The sequence below is a fragment of the Schistocerca gregaria genome, chromosome X (genome assembly GCF_023897955.1).
Source record: "Schistocerca gregaria isolate iqSchGreg1 chromosome X, iqSchGreg1.2, whole genome shotgun sequence".
NCBI lineage: Eukaryota > Metazoa > Arthropoda > Insecta > Orthoptera > Acrididae > Schistocerca > Schistocerca gregaria.
The window spans coordinates 765,069,134-765,089,101 of record NC_064931.1 but is presented as its reverse complement, the minus strand read 5'-3'; the positions used below and the strand labels follow the sequence as shown (position 1 = coordinate 765,089,101).

Genomic DNA, 19,968 nt, shown 5'->3' with positions numbered 1-19,968 from the left:
GCAGTAAATGGAATGGCAGAAGTCTGAGAACAAAGGAAATTTTGGAATGCCAGCATAATAAGAGATTATGTGAGGTCATGTTATTTAGGGAAATCACAACTACTTATAGCTGAATGGCCAGAGAGGGATTTTAGCCCTATCTATCTTGAGTCCAGTGTCTGTAACCACCGTGTCCCCACTTGTGGTAGATCAGAAAATAGATTAGTAAATATAATTGGACAAATCAGGAGTAAAACTTTGAAATGTTATACTATGATAGTAAAGCTCAAAATTCCACAAACAATTACACTAGTGACAAAAATAACAGCAACAAAATGATTGTGACTATAATAATTTATGGAAATCACAAGAGATTGGGGTGGAAATGAGAAGGGAGGGATCTGAGCCAAGATGTAGAGTCAGCTGGAAGAGTAACAGTAATGTGAGTAACTGCCACAGAAATAAAATACTAAAATAACAACTTAAGAAGTATCGAAAGAGAAGGAAATTTCTGAAGAAATACAAGTGTGATAATTTGATAATGATCATAAGAAATAAGGAGGGGTTCTAAGGGATTACTGACGTCAAGGAAATGTAAAAGTATGTATTGTAAATCGAGTATGATTTGTACTAACTTCAGTCTGTGGTGATATGAAGTACTTCTGATCATTAAGGCACGTACATTGCCCCGCTACATTACCCTCATTTTATAATACAACCTCCTTTAGTGTGGTTCTTTTCCACTACACATGATCCTGCCCTATAAAATGGTTCTACTCACTTTAACTCAACTCACTGATTCCCCAGTGTTTCTCTGCCCATCCACCTCCATTCTCAACTTCTAACTTTCATCTAGGCTCTGTATTACTACCTTCAAATCTCTGACACCTCACACCCTTCATAGGTTCAACCCCTACATATTTACTGTTCTATCACTCCATTATCATGTAATCTGCCCCTCTTTTCATTCCCCTCCCTCTCACATCTTCTCTTCTTCATATTTCTGCCTTATTTAAGCACGAAGTTATTTAAACTTTCTCATTTTTCTAGCTCTCTCTCTGCAATCCTTGTATGCCTTTAGTACATCTTCTTTGATCTCTCCATAAAATTCCCATTAACTTTCGTCTGCAAAATGTAACATTAGTAATTTCTTACCAGCATTAACAGCAAATACCTTTGCCATGTTCCAAATGTTAAGGGCTCTGTTGTTGGAAGTAAGGGGGAAGGAGGGCTGTCCCTAGAAGTTTTACTGTTGCCATATAGCTTAAGCCTGTGCTCTCCTCCTGCATTGCATTCTGAATAAGCCACTGCCACTGCCTCCGCCTCCTCCTCCTCCTCCTCTCCCCCCCCCCCCCCCCCCCCACTGCTCCCCACCCTCTACTCACCCACCTCCAACATTGCACATTTGTTCTCTTCAACTGACATTTTCAAACAATGACTATGTGGTCCTAACAGAGCATTACTGTTTTAAGCATGTGCAAAGCATACTACAAAGATCTCAATTCTCACATCGCTGAGTACAGCTTTTGTGCCTGCTATTATTCACATTTGATACTTTCACTTGTGCTACCTTGATTCTACTACATCAGTAAAACTAGAACTTACATGTACTTTGTTAATGTAGTGCAAAATTAACACAACAAAATCTGTGGCCCAAACAATTATTTTTTTAGTTATTGCACCTCAAAACAAAATTATATCTCACTACAAAGTTGATAAACTATGAAAACAACAGCATTCACATACATAATAAATGCTGTGTACTCCTCAAAGGAAAAGAACTCCACACACTGTAGAGGTGTGTGGTCAAGTATTTTGTAGTAATAGCATGCCATTGTGTAATACTAGAGGAGTACTATATGCAACTAAACAATAAGGCTTTACTTCAAATTTTAAAAAGACCAAGTCACGCACCCATGGGATGGCAGTGGCGTTCCAGGAGCTGAGTGTTTGTGGTTTAGAGTAGGGTTGGAAACACTTGAGTCGGATGCTGACCGACTCAGAGAATCCTCTTCTCCCCCTGAGCCGCCACTATTTCTGTGTATAGGACATGCCAACTTCATCAGTTTCATATGAAGACTATTACGCATTGCAGCTATCACTAACATTAACCGTTTCATGTAGAAATAGTAGAGACTCCAAAATCTGACCTGCACGGATATTGTAGTTCGGGGAGCATTAAGAAACTTATTAAGTAACTCGGACTAAAAATGCAGCAAGAATATAACAACAGGAAATATGTTATGGATATCTATGTGGTGAAAAATATGAACTATTTATACATATCCATGAAAAAGTAAACTTATGTAAGTTATATTCATTAACACAAGTCCCTACACATAATTCCACTAAAACAAAGCTTTTTCACTTTCTATCACTGTTAACAGCATTATCACGTATAATGCAAAGTCTTATTAAACATTTTTACTACAAAAACATTGGCATACCAGAAATCATAAATATAATAAGCACGATGTTTATATGACTGAAAAGGAATAAATATTTTAACACAAGATAACGGCTTCCTTAGAAAGGAAAACCCCATTAAGCTTCAATTAAACAATGAACAAGCATTATTTATGCTGCAGTTTGTGAGATTATAAGAAATGCTTACATGCAAAGCAGCTTACACATATTTCAGCATGTTAACTGATGCTACTGAAAAGTTCATAGCCAGAGTTATACGAGATTATCTATTGCTTGAAATGTTCTACGTTAGTATACACAAATATGTAGTGCATAGCACATTCTCTTAAACAGCAAATCATACTGGAAAGATTAAATTTAACACCACAAGAGGAAAATTCTGAACTCTGCATTCCTGACAGTGCGAAGGCATGAGAGTCATCAGTTTTCCAATAAATAAGTCATATTATGTGATGCTAATCATAAGCTTTTAAATATGACAGTATTTTTGTACTAAGAACCACAGAAGCATCAAATAGGTTGTCATAGTTTAGGAACTATTACCCAGTATCCCCTCATATCTGTGTTCCTTTTGTTGTTAATAAAATGAAACAAGACTTGGGGGACCCAGATTCTTTTTTTAGCCTGTGTAATTTATAGAATTTAACAACTTTGTGGTTAACAGCTTAAAATCCTTTCTGTGTGTACTTTTGCTGTATTGGTTATACCTCTGAACATTATTTGTTCACAATATGAAAAGTCCATCAACTTTCATTGATAATTCAACTGACGCATTAAATTTAATAATAATATCATCATCATCATCATCATCATCATCATCATCATCATCATCATCAAAATAATAATAATAATAATGCAGATGTACACATTTCAGTCACTTTCAGAGTTAGTCAAGAGACTGAAGCTGTAGTACTTTCCACAGTATTCATTCCGTCATTCAAATAAACCACAGATATGAAAGTGCCAGAGAAGCTGAATGGCGGCAAAGAGTGTGTACATTACAGAAAGGGCTGAATTCCAAAATTTGTCTAGGTGAAAGATGCAGCTGAAATTCTTTTTCTGGAGAATCTAATTAACAAGGGGAGCAGTTTTAACCTGGACAAATCATGGAATGTTGTGCTTTCTTTAACATGCATACTCTTTATTGCTGATCAAAGCCTCTGCAACAAATGTTTAAAGGACAGAACGAATAGGAGGAAGTGCTGTGGCTTTATTCTGTTGGATCACTTTGAAAATGGCCAGAAGAAGAAGAAGGACAAGATGCATTCTTAAATCTGAAACTGTCCTAACAAGGTATGATGAATTATTTTAGTCACATGGATCAACTGAACTTCATCTCTAATAAAATTAAACTATGGATGGAAATATTGTTTGCTGATTTGCTGCTTCAGAATGGTAGGGCCACAACTGTATAATATTGAGAAAAATTTCAGAAATTTTTATATTGTTCATCTCAGCTGCAACAATATACTATTTCTGGCAGTTGTTACTGGTTTTGGACTGAATTGTCCTTTCTCAAACCACACACCTTGTTATTATTTATACAAAATGGTGTCAAAAGGCATGAACTGCTTCATACAAGAAAGTCAAACTGTGAGCAACAAATATGATCAATGATATGGCAGCCCATATATCTGTGAAACAGTAGATAGTGTAATTAATTACAGTTGATAACAAGATGTGTGGTTTAAGAATGGGCAAGTCGGCCCAAAACCAGTAACCACTGTAGCAAGAAATTATATATTCAAGCAACTGAGATGACCAAAATAAAAATTTATCAAATTTTACTCAGAAATATAACTGTATATCATAACAATTTGTTTGACTGGTAAAAATGTGTCCATAGTAACTCCTCACAAACTTAGGCAACAATAAATGTGAAATCAGACTAACTGTGCTACAGAAGAGCTTGCCATCCATGAATCTCAGGATGTACAATTTATTATTTCTCTTGGTATATGTCACCATCTGTGATTTAAAAACATGCTACTGTGGAAGAACATTCAACACAAGGGAATGTGCTATTCCTGTAGCTCTTTTCTCTAAGATAACCACCTATCAGAAAAAAAATTTAAATTATTTCATACATACAAGCAGGTTTCCATATCAATTGACTTCTCAGCTTTGTGTGTGTCACTGTAACTGGGCCAATTGCATCATACAATTTTACAATATCAAAGGGCAAGAAAGTGGTTCTTTCAAATGACATCTCACACCCACACATACAAACTACATCAGATAAACTTTGGTGAAGGGAGCACACCATGATCTTTACTCTAATGGCTTCTTGTAGTTGTCCTACATCCCATTACAACAGACATGACACTTTTAACAAACATTAAAGCCCTTTGAAAGCAAGCTGACCAGTACCTCCATATTGTAAACACTTCTGTTACAGTACACTAAGTTTACATAACAATGAAATCTGTTCATTACATTTTTCTGACAGTAGTTGTCTTCCTGAGGTAAACTGGCCACTAATTTAAAACATCATATGAATCACAATATCTTATTAACCAAAATGCCTGTATCTTGTACACATATAAAATCTTGTCTTCCTTTCAATGCAAACAAGGGAAATTCCAGCATTGGTTGTACAAGTTTGAAACATATTTTTGTTATTGCATATTGATTTCAATCAAAGTGTGATCATCTTCAGTGCAAGACTAAGTCCACTAAACTCATATAATCACACACAAAATATGACTTCAAACCCAAGTGTTCGTAGTGAAGAACATGCCAACTAGCAGGTAAGATTCAAACCCCATACATACACTTTCAATGTATACTGAACAACATGAAGAAATATAGATTGCAGCAAGAAAAAGGCATTTCAGTTTATAAAATGAATATTTATACAGCTTTATATGCTGCCTTTCAAAATTCTGTCATAACTGATGAAAAGCCAAAAAGCTATCTTAAAATTATGTACCCAGACATCTAACAGAATAATGAAAGCTGGTACATTAACATAAAAATGTTAACACTAACAGTTTTGATGAAAAAGTTGGTTACAAATGATTAAAAATATCTAAAAGTTATTTATGGGTCAGTAGTAAACAAATCTACCAGAAAAATCTCTCTCCAGCTAACATCTATGGCTGTTTATTTTATATGGCTTTTTAGATACAAGGCAAACACGAATTTTTTACCACTGAACAAATAGGAAACTGTAGGGTCCGGAAATAGTACGAGGCTGACTTTCAACAGTAAGTTATACATGTCATCCTTCACTGAGAGATCGTGCAATGAATGTGGTAAACCGTAGAAGAGAATACATGTTCCAAGTTTCCTGCACACACATCTATGTTACTTTAACTGTGTGTTTATTTCAGAATGTAAAAAAGAAGGCACCACAAGTAAGCAAAGATTTTATACCATACATAACCAAAAGTTAGAAATGGAAATGACTTTCTAAAGAAATAATTGACTCTCCAACCATTTTCACTAATACCTGTGAAACTAATTGTGTGTCATCCACACCCATATTCAAAGAATTCACCCACAAGAACTGCCTGAAATTATCTGTAGTGTGTATTTTCTGGTAACAAACAGATTGGACTTTCAGTCTCTGAATTATTAATCAGTGTAATTATGGACATATACCAATATCCATAAACATGTTATATTTATCAGAAAATTGAATAACAAACAACCCTGAGGCCAGAATCTGCTTACAATAACCCCTTTCACATTTTCAAAAAAAAACAAACCATTATTGATATCTGAATCAGGCTCTCAGATACACAAGCATATAAAAACAATACAAAACTATAAATTCACAAATTTTCATTTACGTAAGGACAGTACTGTACCAGCTTTCACAGAAGAGAAAATTCATTAAACAAAATACAGAATTTCACAACCACAAGCATTTTATTCTTACATGGCCTTGCTCACTTTATACTGCTATGAAGCTATACAAAATTCCATAAATGGCACACACACAAATGCAACAAAATCTTATTTCTGTTATACTGTGCTACCATTATTGAAGCCATCAGACAGGGACAGATGCCAGAGAAATGTCTCATGAAATTAATATTGTTTATCAACCACATACACATATAGTAACATGTAACACTGAAAATATTATCTTCAGCTATGAGTAACAAATTATTTTGTGCACTCACATTCAAAGCCCAGTTTAAAATGGCATAATAAAACAATAAACACTTAATAATAATGATACTGAATATAGCATTTAACATGTTTATTTTGGAAATATAAAAACCTATTTTGAACAGTTGACTATGAAACACAGAAACTAAAAGACAGTGTTTCTATTCACATTTGAAACAGGTGATTTGGAGGTACATGATGCATTTTTTGATAACTCCAATGTCAGAAACTGTGAGAATTTTACAATTTCTCATTTTTTCTAACATGTAATGAATTTACATAGTCAATGTCGATACTATGTAACATTATTTCCAGAAATCCTGCTTATTCAAACTTTAACATTATATTGGCATTTGTGTTAATAGATAAACAGCAGTTCCCAAGTTTGTTCAAATATAGGCTGGGTAAGAAGCAATATTCCTTCCAATCACATGCTACTGCACATCACTAATTTTGTTACAAGCAACTATTTAACAACTGCTCTACACCTGTAGAAGAGATCATTCAAGTGGAACCCTATCACATTGAAAAAGGAGTACTGAAAGAATTTCTTGAGGAAGGAGGAAAGTTTAAAGTCTAAACCAATATAGTGACAAATATGCTGTAGTGGTTGAAAGAACCATAATAAACCGAATACCAACATTGGTAAAAACTTTGATTTAATAAATACAATAGCATTGCATAAAATTACAGCTACCATTGAAATGAATTTATAATGCACATATTTCTGACTTATGGCAAAAAATTATTTTAGTTTTCTATACATTTCATGTACCTGTGATTCTGCTGTAAGTGTGCTCCATTGTAATGACTTTTACTTCTTCTGCTAGGTGCAGATGGGCTAACTGCTGGCTTGTTTGCTTCTTCCAGATACATCTGGTATTTCTGAAGTTCCTGACGCAGCTTATCCAGCTTGTGACCACTTTCATTCAGTTGACCTTCTATCGACATAGGATCACCTAGTGCTGGGTTCTGTTCATAAACACCTTTCATCTTCATTAGTCCATCCCTGTTGGAAAAAAATTGCTTTTAAGGCTTTAGTTTGTGAATATTTGCAGGAGTATTTCACAGTCTTAGTTTCAGTTTCACAATTTATTTGAACACAAAACTTTTATTTACAGGGGTAAGAAACCCATCACTTGTGAACTGTTTGAAGTAGTTTTCTGCACCAGAATAAATATTTGATATACTGTAGACCCAATATAATTTAGAGTTTTATGAAATCTTAAATAAAAGTCAGCGTTTTAAGATAAAAATTTAAGCAGCAGTAACTCCCTTAGCATCAATACATGACTGACCTTTAATATAATTAAGAAAACATGGTGCATTTATAATAATTACTACATAAACACACTGTGTACCCTCATAAGAAATTTGACTTCATGTCAGTGTTAGGGAAATCATTCTATAACTATGTGTAGTCAATAAGCAACAATTATCAGCCCAGAACATCCCTTCAGGTAGCACAACAAACGACTACAGCCATCCCAGTTTAAGCCACTGAAGAACTGAAAGCATATTTATGTGGAAAAAGAGTCCATCCAGTAGGAAATTTGTTGTCAAGATAGCACACATTCAGCATACATTAGCCCCATAATCATCATTTACTATTTTGTAGTCATACATGTAAAATGATCACTGAAATTATTAAGTTGACTGTGATTAAGCATTACAACTGAAGATACATGAGAATAAATCTCAGGTTTAAATGTGGGCAATATTAGTACAGACAATGGATGAAAGAAGAAACAAGCATACAAGTGTAATGATAAATTCACAATAAGATACCTCGTGTGTGAGTAGGTCCACATACTGTATAAACTGTTGGAAAGACAGCAGACACCTATAGACCAAAAGGGACTACCTATCTCTCATCTATATATATTTCTGATGCTGCAGTGCTACTGTTCTGAGTAGTAACCTTCACCAGAGTTGGCAATAGATTGCAACTGGCAGACAAGGTTATGATAGAGGAGTGTTTTTTACAAATAATAATGAAAGGATATATAGAATTATGGAGTCTGAAGCCAAAAGGAGAGGAGGTAGATCACAAAGAAAAAGACTGGGGAGAAAGTTCAGGAGAGAGGATGGTGGGGGAGGGAGTAGGGGCAGGAGAGAGGATAGGGGGAGAGAGGATGAGGGAGGGAGAGGAGGGGGGAGGGAGAAGGTGCAGGGAGAGGAGGGAGGAGGGAGAAGGTGCAGGGAGAGGAGGGAGGAGGGAGAAGGTGCAGGGAGAGGAGGGAGGAGGGAGAAGGTGCAGAGAGAGGAGGGAGGAGGGAGAAGGTGCAGAGAGAGGAGGGAGGAGGGAGAAGGTGCAGGGAGAGGAGGGGGAGGGAGAAGGTGCAGGGAGAAGAGGGGGGAGGGAGAAGGTGCAGGGAGAAGAGGGGGGAGGGAGAAGGTGCAGGAGAGATTGAGGGGGGGGAGCTGCAAGAGAGATTGAGGGGGGGAGCTGCAGGAGAGATTGAGGGGGGGGGGGGAAGCTGCAGGAGAGATTGAGGGGGGGGGGGAAGCTGCAGGAGAGATTGAGGGGGGGGGGGTGCTGCAGGAGAGATTGAGGGGGGGAGCTGCAGGAGAGATTGAGGGGGGGAGCTGCAGGAGAGATTAAGGGGGGGGAGCTGCAGGAGAGATTGAGGGGGGGGGGAGCTGCAGGAGAGAGGCGGGCGGGAAAAGCTGCAGGAGAGAGGCGGGGGGGGGGGGGGGCAAATCTGCAGGAGAGAGGCAGGGGGGAAAAGCTGCAGGAGAGAGGCGGGGGGAAAAGCTGCACGAGAGAGGCGGGGGGGGGAGGTGCAGGAGAGAGGCGGGGGGGGGGGGGAGGAAGCTGCACGAGAGAGGCGGGGGGGGGGGGGGGAGGAAGCTGCACGAGAGAGGCGGGGGGGAGGAAGCTGCACGAGAGAGGCGGGGGGGAGGAAGCTGCACGAGAGAGGCGGGGGGGAGGAAGCTGCACGAGAGAGGCGGGGGGGGAGGAAGCTGCACGAGAGAGGCGGGGGGGGAGGAAGCTGCACGAGAGAGGCGGGGGGGAGGAAGCTGCACGAGAGAGGCGGGGGGGAGGAAGCTGCACGAGAGAGGCGGGGGGGAGGAAGCTGCACGAGAGAGGCGGGGGGGGAGGAAGCTGCACGAGAGAGGCGGGGGGGAGGAAGCTGCACGAGAGAGGCGGGGGGGAGGAAGCTGCACGAGAGAGGCGGGGGGGAGGAAGCTGCACGAGAGAGGCGGGGGGGAGGAAGCTGCACGAGAGAGGCGGGGGGGAGGAAGCTGCACGAGAGAGGCGGGGGGGAGGAAGCTGCACGAGAGAGGCGGGGGGGAGGAAGCTGCACAAGAGAGGCGGGGGGGAGGAAGCTGCACGAGAGAGGCGGGGGGAGCTGCAGGAGAGAGGCGGGGGGAGCTGCAGGAGAGAGGACGGATGAAGGTGCAGGAGAGGGATTGTATTGGATTGATGGTGTTAAAAGGATCAAATTTAAAGGTCATCAGTCCCTCCATCCTATGTGGGGCAAGCTGGGAAGTTTCCTCAGAGAGGAAGAACACAGAAGACAAATCCTGATGAACCTGATTGTAACAAAGAATCAATAAAACTACAAAACAGAAGCAAGAAGAAATGATAGTGGGTAAGAGGGTACAGGTGGGAGAGTTGCTCCACCCAGAAAGCAACTGGACAACCCAGGGAAATGTATGAGGTGGGAGACACACCCTCTGCATCTGACCAGTATGTTCTTACCCTCCATTACCACAAGAAAACTAGCAACACTAACAAGTTGATAAAATCTCAGGAAAGAGAACACCGACAACATGAAAGTAAAACAAAGACAGATATAAAGAATAAGAAGAATTAAAAAGTTGGAAAGGGCAGCAATTGATCCAGAGTCAGAGCAGCTGACAAGGCCAGTATGCCCTCCTTCACAGAGAGGAATAGAAACACAACTTCCCAAGTAAAACTTAAAAGCAGGTAACACACTTTTATGTCATCCACTAGTGCCAGAGGCACCAGGTTAGCAAATTTAAGGTTTCATCACAAGGTGGCCAAATTGTGGCAGTCCAGTAGGGTGTTGGCCACTGTCAAACAGGCAACACACCAACATTGGGGTGGATCCTTACATCATAGGATGTGGCCCTGTGCCAGCCAAGTGTGGCCAATGTGAAGAGAAAGGTAGATTCCCTGTGAGAAACACAAAAGGAAGACTGTGACATGGTCATGGGCCTTTTATTGCTTGCAGTGTATTTGGAGAAACCAGGACACAGCAATTAGTGTTCAGGCCTTCAACAATTGAAGGCATAGAGTCCAATGAAGATTCGGTTCCGGAACACCTATCTCCTAAGTCAGCACTCTGGTAGCCAACTCGGCAAACTTTACAGCATAATAGTTCCCTAGCATCCCAACGTGACATGGGGTCCAGACAAAGACGACCAACCAATGAATTTGAAAAAGGAGATCCTTGATATTTAAAACCAATGGGTGTCAAGGGTAGCACTGGTGCAAGAACAAACATGACTTAGGGCTCGAGCAATGGGCATAAGTACTGAAGAGAATACACTGTCTCCATTCAGCAGGGAGTGTATTCATTGCACCTTGCACATGTGTAAGAAAGCCGGTTCGTCCATCAGCCACAGAGCTGTACCACTTTTGATCCTGGAAATGCACCAAGGACAGCCAGGAACAGCGAACAAAAAACTTTGGACCAAAAGACTCTGATGACAAGTCGCAACACATCCTAAAACACTGTACACAAATGGTGGCATAAGCGGGTGCTCCCTGACAAGAGGTGACTGTGGGGAAAGTTGGAGTTCAGAGCAGAGACAATGTATGTGAACTGCAATCATGACCACAGCCCCTGATCTTTGTTGACACGTTAGTTTGGATGCTAATGGGGGGGGGGGGGGCAGCAGATGATTATAGCATAGCTGAGCAGTAGTTGCTGGTGCCTGCTCTGTAGTGGAGGGACACCAGCTTTGCGAGTAGGCTGTCCACAGGGCTGATCTGAAAGGCACCTTCACAAGTCATACCCCACCATGATGTACCACATCCAACATCTGCACTGCTGAAGGTGATGTTGAGCCTTGGGATACACTCCCATAATCAACATAGGACTGGATCAGAGCTTTGGAAAGCCGCAAAACTCTAGAGTTGTCTGCACCCCATCTGATGTTATGGAGACAGCAAAGAATATTAAGGTGTGACCAGCATGTTCACACCTTAACAACAACAACCACGCTTTGAAGCCAAGTACCAAAAAGCAATAAAACTCCACCATATAAAGCAATTGGTCATCAAGATACAGATCTGGTGGTGGATGGGCAGTACAAAGGTGACAAAACTGCAAAAAGCATGTCTTGGTGGCTAAGAACCGGAATCAATGGGTGAGAGTCCAGAACTGCACCCTCCGTATGGTACCCTACAGTCAAAATTCAGAAACACCCACACTGGAGGAGCAATAGCAAATGCAGACATTGTCTGCATACAGAGAGGGTGGCACTGTAGACTCTACAGCTGCAGATAGACCATTGCTAGCCACTAGAAATGGGTTACACTCAGTATGGAGCCCAGCAGTAGAGTAATGAGGACGTGATTGTGCCATATGGTTTCACAAGCCTTTTGTAGGTCAAAGAAGTCATCTATAAGCTGGTCACGCCAGGCGAAAGCTGACCAGATAGCAGACTCCATGCAGATCAAATCGTCAGCAGTGGAACAGCCTTGATGAAAATCGCCTTGGGATAGAGCCAAAAGAACCCTGAGAGTCAAGGTACCAACACAGCTGCCAGCTTACCTTACATTCGAGTAACTTGCACATAATGTTAGTGAGACTAATTGGGTAATAACTATCCATCACTAGGGGGTGTTTACCCTGTTCCTGTTCCAGGACAATTACGCTTTCCAGCTACTGAGATGGGAACTCTCCTTCATTCCACATACAGTTGAAAATGACAAAGACGAGACATTGGCAGTCCAAAGATAGGTGTCCAAGCATTTGGCTGATTTGGCTGTGGATGCAGACTGGCCTTGGAGCAGTGTTACGGCAAAGGGCTACGGCACTGAGCAATAACTACTCACTAAGCAGAACATTATACGGCTCTAGGTGATGTGTACTGAAAGATAAGTGAATTCACTCCACCCACTGTTTGAGGACATGAAATGCAACCTGATAATTCTCAGCTGCAGAGGCTTGAGCACAATGCAGAGCAAATTGATTGGTGGCAGCATCTGGGTCAGTGTGGCCAACATCATTCATGGAGACACCAGTGGGGGACTGGTGTCCATAGATGCACTGCCCGAACTGCAGAGGAGGAGTATGCGGTCCGGCAGTATTAACACACCATTCCCAGCATTCTTGTTTCTGTTGTTTTATTAGGTGGTGATCTCAGGCAGGGAGCCACTTAAAGAAGGTGCTCCATCAATGGATGTGACTTATGGAACTGGAGAGCCCACCTGTGATCTCCAACGGCCATGGCATTTCCTAAAGTCTATCTATACACTGTCTTCTGATGGAGGACTGAGGTGGGAGGGGGAGGGGGAGGGGGCCAGGGGCGAATCCAGAGGCATAGGGGATCACTAAAGCTGCTGCCGACAAAACGGCTGCAGTTGTGCTTTGGACAACTGCAGCAACACATCCACATGGTGGGGAGCAAAGTGCAACAGCACAGGCAAAGGCATTCCAGTAAGCATCATTGAGAGCCATCAGAGTGGACACCCAGCAAGTTATATTGAGGGAGAGACAGGATGATCAGAAAATGATCACTGTCACACAGATCATCATGGACTCTGCAATGGGTGGAGGCGAGAAGATCAGCGCTGCAAATGGAAAGGTCAATGGCCATATAAGATCCATATGCCACAATGAAATGTGTGTGGGGCACTGGCATTAAAAACGGGTCTTAGGGTCACCTGGTGCCATGGGTTATGAGAATTAGCATCAATACACTTGGGTTCTGAAGCAGATGTGTGTGTGTGTGTGTGTGTGTGTGTGTGTGTGTGTGTGTGTGTGTGTGTGTGTGTGCACCATTGTGTGTGTGTGTGTGTGTGTGTGTGTGTGCACCATTGTGTGTGTGTGTGTGTGTGTGTGTGTGTGTGTGTGTGTGTGTGTGTGTGTGTGTGTGTGTGTGTGTGTGCACCTCGGGTGCAGAGACTGAACATGCATGGTCCACTGGCTTGGGAACCACCGAATCCTCCTCCATCTTGGAGGTGGTCTTTTTGTCCCTCCTGTCCTTTCCTTTAATGGTTACAATGTTTACGAGGACTTGTCTGCCCTATTTTCAGGAACAAAGAAGGGATGAAAAGCCCTACAACCTGCAACCTGTGGCTCCTTCAGCCACTGGCTGGTATCCAGCTGCATATCGGCAGAATCCTGGGAGGGGAGCTTACCAATCAGTCCTTTCTTGGTGAGACACACCAGAGGAGGGTGTTGCCTCTCTAGCTGGGAGTTGGGGGATCAACATCCCTGGTGGGTGGGTCTCTCAAATTTGGGATGTGGGAAACAGTAGAAGGTGGACCCCTAACCACCAGGGGAGTAGGTGTAAACGAATAGCCCCTACGGCCCTATGTAGAGGACACGAAGGACAAGGGCACCTGTGCTAGAAAGGACGTCTTTGTAGCCATAGGAATTATCATCATCATCATCATCATCATAATAATACATAAAGTATGCAAGCAAAGAAACACTTCTTGGTCTCCTGATACTCGGGACAGCCAAGAGTCTTTTATTCTTGAGTTTTATTTTCTCAATGGAGGACAGTGTAGTTTGGTAAGCAGGGAAAAGGCACTCCATGGAGTTGACACAGATGGGGCAGCAGTACAAGGAGCATTCATGTGCAACTGATGCCTACAATCCCTACAGATAGGGCTGTGCGCTACATTCCAAAGATGTGCCCAAATCTAGTGCATTTGAACCACTGCATGGGAGGGGGAACAGACAGTTTCACATCTCATCGATACATGATTACCTTAGCCTCTTCAGGCAGCGACTCACCTCCAAAGGCCAAGATCAAGGCCTCAGTATCAATCCTATTGTGTATTGGTCCCCACGGGACACCATGGAGAACATGCATGCCCCGTCACTCCAAACTGGCACATAACTCATCATCAGTCTGTAAAAGGAAGTCTCAGAGGAAGATGACGTCCTGTACCATACTGAGACTGTTCCGGGGGGAGGGGCCATGATAGTTACAAGAACATCACAAAGCTTGTCACAGTCTAACAGTGTCCGCAACTGAGCAGAGGTGCCATTTTAACCACAACTGAACCACTTCTCATTTTCAAAATTGCTGCTGATTCACTAAAACTGTCCTCAACAACAAAGAAAAATGGCTTTGTGGCCAAAAAGGAATCCCCATTGGTTGTACACCAAACTAAGTATTGTGGGGAGTATTTCTCCCCTAGTCTCTCAGCCCTACATTCCCCACCACAGCATAGCCAATGAAGGAAACATTGCAGGATCATACCTCCCACACTTTAATAGTTCTTCCCTTCAGGAGAAACTGCTGGGGGCCTTGCGGCCACCAGCAGAAGAAAGTTTGAGCTGCTTCATTTACGAGTCATCTGCCTTGGTGCCACGCACTCCGTATGCGAACTCTCCACACAGGTGCCGAGGCTACACCACCCTGGCCAATTAGCCATTGCCCAAAGTCCCCATGCCCCACCCAGGACAGGCACATGCATCGAGTCTCCAGCCTGGAGACTAATAGTGTGATCCCTGCATGGTCGAGGGGCTATCACCATGCAGATACTTTATGACCACCCCACAACTGAAAGGCTGCCATGTTAAGTATTGGATGTATTATTTTTGCCAGAAAGGAGGGGAACAAAGACAGAAAGGCATAAAAGGTGGAATGTACACCATGTTGGGCAACCTTCCACACGATTTACACTTCCGTAACATTTGGAATAGGAATGGTAGGTCAAACCCAACAATGGGGACCACGTAGTGAAGGATGAAAAACTGAATGAAGTACAGGAAGGGAGAAACAAAATAGTGTCCAAAATCATAAAGCAAATCCAAGCATGATCAGCACCAAGAAAACCACCCAATGGAAAAGCAAAGGGAAAAAAAGAACATTAGAAGGACAGACTTGCAGCATGGAAAGAGAAGTAGCGCTGCAAGGATTGCAGTCCTGTGGTGGCCAAGAACTTACTTCTAAAACAGATGTTGGCCTCCCGGGGGAGCAGCAGAGGGGAAAGGGTGCAGAAGATTGGAAAAAGGGAAGAGGGCAGACACTATCAGAAATTGACCCAACAAGGATTGTGGAATGCAGAAGCATAAGATACTCCATCCCTGAATTTTCCCTTCTCCTTTGAGATGGTTCTGTGGCTACTGGAGTTATCTTCTATCATCCTCCTGGTAATCCTTGCCATGTAACCCCATGAGCAAATAAACCAATATATATTTTTTTTTTTTTTCCTAAACCTGAGCACTAATGTATTAACTACCAGCTCACAGCACTTTCCAATCCTTGAGTGTGCCTCTGAGGAGGTGCACAGTTTATTAGTTGACAGTGAACAATTTATCCTAATTACAAGTAATAATATGGTGATCAGTCTGTAATCACACAGTGATTTTAGGCAATGATTCTTGGGCACAGATGAAATAAGCTTTGTTTCTACTCAGTGGAATATGTAATACTAACAAGAGAGACAAACTGTCTGCAAGAAGTGAATAAAAATTAGTGAGGTATTTTAAATCATGCCTTTGCTCATGCATTCATTACCCACTGCAACCGAAGAAATTTTCATAATGGATTATGGATTTCCATATTATATATGTAGAACAACTTTTTAACAAAAAGCAAACGCATTGTAAGTGAACTAGGTTGTAGCTGTGATTGCTGATAATTTCTGCAGCTGATTTGTTACATTAAAAAATGCTTAGTTATCTGTGGGCTCTAAAACAGTGTCAAAGTTTCTTTTCTTGTATGATGAGGGTACCAGGAACAGCAGAGAACAGGCTTAAGGCCTAATTGTTAAGCATAAACTGACTGTTTAACACAAGATACTAAGACATACTCTTGTGTTTAGGCAATGCAAGATACCATTTATTTTATCCCATTATTCACGTATCAAAATAAAAATATTTGTCACCACAAAGTAGGTAAGATAATTTTGGCCTGAATATCATTAACCTACTATACTGCAGTAAACTGCTATGTTTGAACATCTTTTGAAGAGGACATAATTGATATTATGATTTTTGTGATTTATTCATTTTCACTACCTTGCAGCTGTTTCTTGCTGAATTTTTGCTGTTATCTCTTCCACCCTTTGCTGTAGTTTCTTTTTTCTTTGATTTGGTGGCAGATCACTGTAATCCTCCTTATTGTCAGCATTTGCAGAGAAATTGTTCTGTGGAGAGATAAGATAAATTGAGTTCATTATGTACTAAAAATAAGAACTAATGTGAATGATATTATTTACTTAAATTATAATGTTGGCAATCCCACCAAAAATAATTACAATTGCATTTTTAACATATTATTTAACCAATTTGCATTTTTGGTGAATAAGCTAATATCACAAATAATATTTTGTTGTCAGAAATGGTTAATCTGTGAAGTCATTATGTAATTACCAGTTATTTACTTACACTGTCATGAATGTACAGGGTGTTGTTTTAGTGATTTCTTACTTCAGGTAGTGAATGGCATTTCCTACTGATTTCACCTATGCAGACATTTCCTCTATTTAGCATCTTCAACAACTATCCATGATGATAAGAATAAATCTCAGTATTTTTATGTATGCAAACGATTTTTGTCATGGACAGAAACAAATAATACTGGATATAAAACCTGGCAGTGTCACAATCTTTCATTTTATGAGACACACAATGTGATAATTTGATCTGACTGCACTAACTTCCCACTACCTCTATAACGTCACACTTGCTTCACTGTTTATGGTTTATTTTTCTGCTGTGAAAAAGAAGAACAAAATATTGTCCAACCAACTTAACGATATCGCCATTATGACACTCTACACAGGAAAATTGTTGACTTCCTCGAATCATATGCCACACTTCTTATGAAAGCTTCAAATGCATTCTATAGCTAAGAGTATGTTGAACTGAGCATTTACTAATAGATTCACACTTATTTGGTTTTCTGAAATTTTCTCTGAGGTCAGTGTTTGTGGAGTTCAGGGTTAAATGGTTAAAATCATAGACCGAAAAAGTTGAGACTGTACTATGTTTCCCCACTAGTTTTTGAAGCAGTCATCATAAATGATGAGAAGTCCATTACTGTTATGGCACAAACAGTCAGTGCAAAGGAAGTATGGCTGTACACAATATAATGAGTCATCAGGAAAGTATCATATGTTTAAAAACCTTGGAAATACCGTGATTCTTGAGTTTCTCCCGGCGTATTTGATAATCAAAATATCCACGGGTGTACTGCCGGTCTATAGTGTCCAACGGGCACAATATTTCGGCGATCAAACAGGTCGCCATCATCAGGTGAACTGACGGACTGAACCCCTGAGCAGCCATAGTGTACGGATCTCCGTGCCGGCACGTTCACAGGAGCTCAGTCCGTCAGTTCACCTGATGATGGCGACATGTTTGATCGCCGAAATATTGTGCCCGTTGGACACTATAGACCGGCAGTACACCCGTGGATATTTTGATTACTTGGAAATACCGTTATATGGCTGCCAGTTTGAACAGTATGTTGCAAGGGTCGTTATTCAGGACACAAATCATATGCATTTAGTCATGAGCTAAGTGAGAGTGATGTTTGTAAAGAAAGAGAAGCTAAACAGCAACTCACACAAGAATGAGAAAGCATTACAATTTCCGAATGAATAAAACATTATGGCAGTACCTGACATTCACTGCAAGGTTTATGAGAAAGAAGTGAGAAACTCTTTGTTTAATCGATGGGTACAAATGTTTCACTGAGGATGTGGTAATGTTAACAGTTAATGATATCACAGAAACCGTCAATGGTGTCTAATACATTAAGTCCTCACCACATGTTTTCCAGACAGCATTCACTGGAAATGACACTTGGATAAGTACTAAACCACAGAAATAAAATTCCCAGCCACTGAGGGGAAGCTCTTGGTATCACGACAAAAGATGAAGCTCATGTAATACAGAAGACTGTGTGCGTAGCATTTGGGGAAACGCCAGAGTCACTGTTACAGAAAATTCTACACAAAGGTAACATAACCAACATTTGTGTATCATGACGGTGCAAAACCTTCAATGGACAATATGCAATAAAAGGCATGGGATGAATTCCAGTTTTTTAACTTTTCTGTTATTTATGGAACCTATCACCAACCTTTCCCTTCCTCACCAAAGTCTCTCTCAAAATTAGTCTTAGATTTTAATTTCATTCCATCTTATTCAATCCCCTCTGCCAGACTCTTGACTGCAATGTCACCACTTTAAACCTTTTTCCTCTTCTCGTCACCACCTTTCCGAGTGATTCCCTCTCCCCATCTCCTTCTCCACTATTTGCCTTCTCAACCCACCTATCTCTGGCTCTCTTCACACCAACTGTCTTGTTTTCTCCATCACTGACAAACTGCTTGCACACACTGTTATTTGCTTTTTCCTCCCTCCTGCATAATTTTTATTTTCTCATTCCAAAACTGGAATTTTAATGTTAAATAATCAGGATCTCTGCTGGATGACCGCATTGTTCTTGCACGATATTCTGATGGTGTAATTTGCTGTCTTTTTCAGGCACTTCCCTACCGAAGAAAGTGAGTTATGCTATCAAAATATCATGCTAGAACGATTCGAACATCCAGCAGAGGTCCCAAATTACATCAGAATTTTCATATTTTCTTACTCTTTTGTCCAGCTTTGGCAAACATCAACAACCTCCTCCTCCTCCTCCTCCTCCTCCTCCTCTCCAGTCTCTAGTGCTCTTTACCACATACCTCTACATCTTATATTGTTTACAACAGTTGTAATGCAGTCACAGAAGAGTTATTTTTAGATTCTTCCTTCATGATTCAGTTATGAAAGTAAGATGTTGTACGTTATTTGAATTACTGCACATTAAACACCCTTGATGTCTTACTGTCATTATCAGATAGTTGACCCTTTCCTCGTGGTAAGTAAAACTAATCAGTATGTGAATCACTGTAACCTCCCTTCTGTTATATTTTTGTCAATTCTTAATCTAAACAGTTTTCTTTGGGACAATCGGCCATTGGTAAGGGAAGGTTAACAGAGAGAAAGTGCTTACTAAGAAACCTGATCTAGCTGCCTAAAACAAAAATGCCTATTTTTCTTTGCAAATATTAAATTTCTTAATTTTTAGGTGAAAAAGATTGCTTTGAAATGATACCAGTTCATATCATTTAGTTTTCCCAGATTCTCGGTTAAAAATACACTTTTTCTTGGGTGAAACTACGCTTTTTCTCCAGATGAAAATACACTATACCACTGGGGAAAGTACATTTTTTTCTGTATTAGGTGACAATATAATTTCCCCATGGAGCTGTGAAAC

General features: G+C 41.0%; 1 protein-coding gene across 12 annotated transcripts in view; it reads right to left on the bottom strand.

Moving 5' to 3' along the window:
- The window catches only part of LOC126297562 (formin-binding protein 1), a 336,009-nt gene that overhangs the window by 26,858 nt on the left and 289,183 nt on the right, over positions 1 to 19,968 (bottom strand). For 4 of the 12 annotated variants that reach the window (XM_049988494.1, XM_049988495.1, XM_049988499.1 and 1 more), the window contains 3 exons: positions 16,716 to 16,813; positions 7,304 to 7,537; positions 1,894 to 2,016 (listed from right to left, as the gene is read on the bottom strand). In XM_049988494.1, coding sequence (XP_049844451.1) covers positions 1,894 to 2,016; positions 7,304 to 7,537; positions 16,716 to 16,813 — 455 coding nt within the window. Of the gene's footprint in view, positions 1 to 1,893; positions 2,017 to 7,303; positions 7,538 to 16,715; positions 16,844 to 19,968 lie in introns of all 12 variants that reach the window. The other 8 variants (XM_049988500.1, XM_049988501.1, XM_049988504.1 and 5 more) reach the window with 3 other exon arrangements.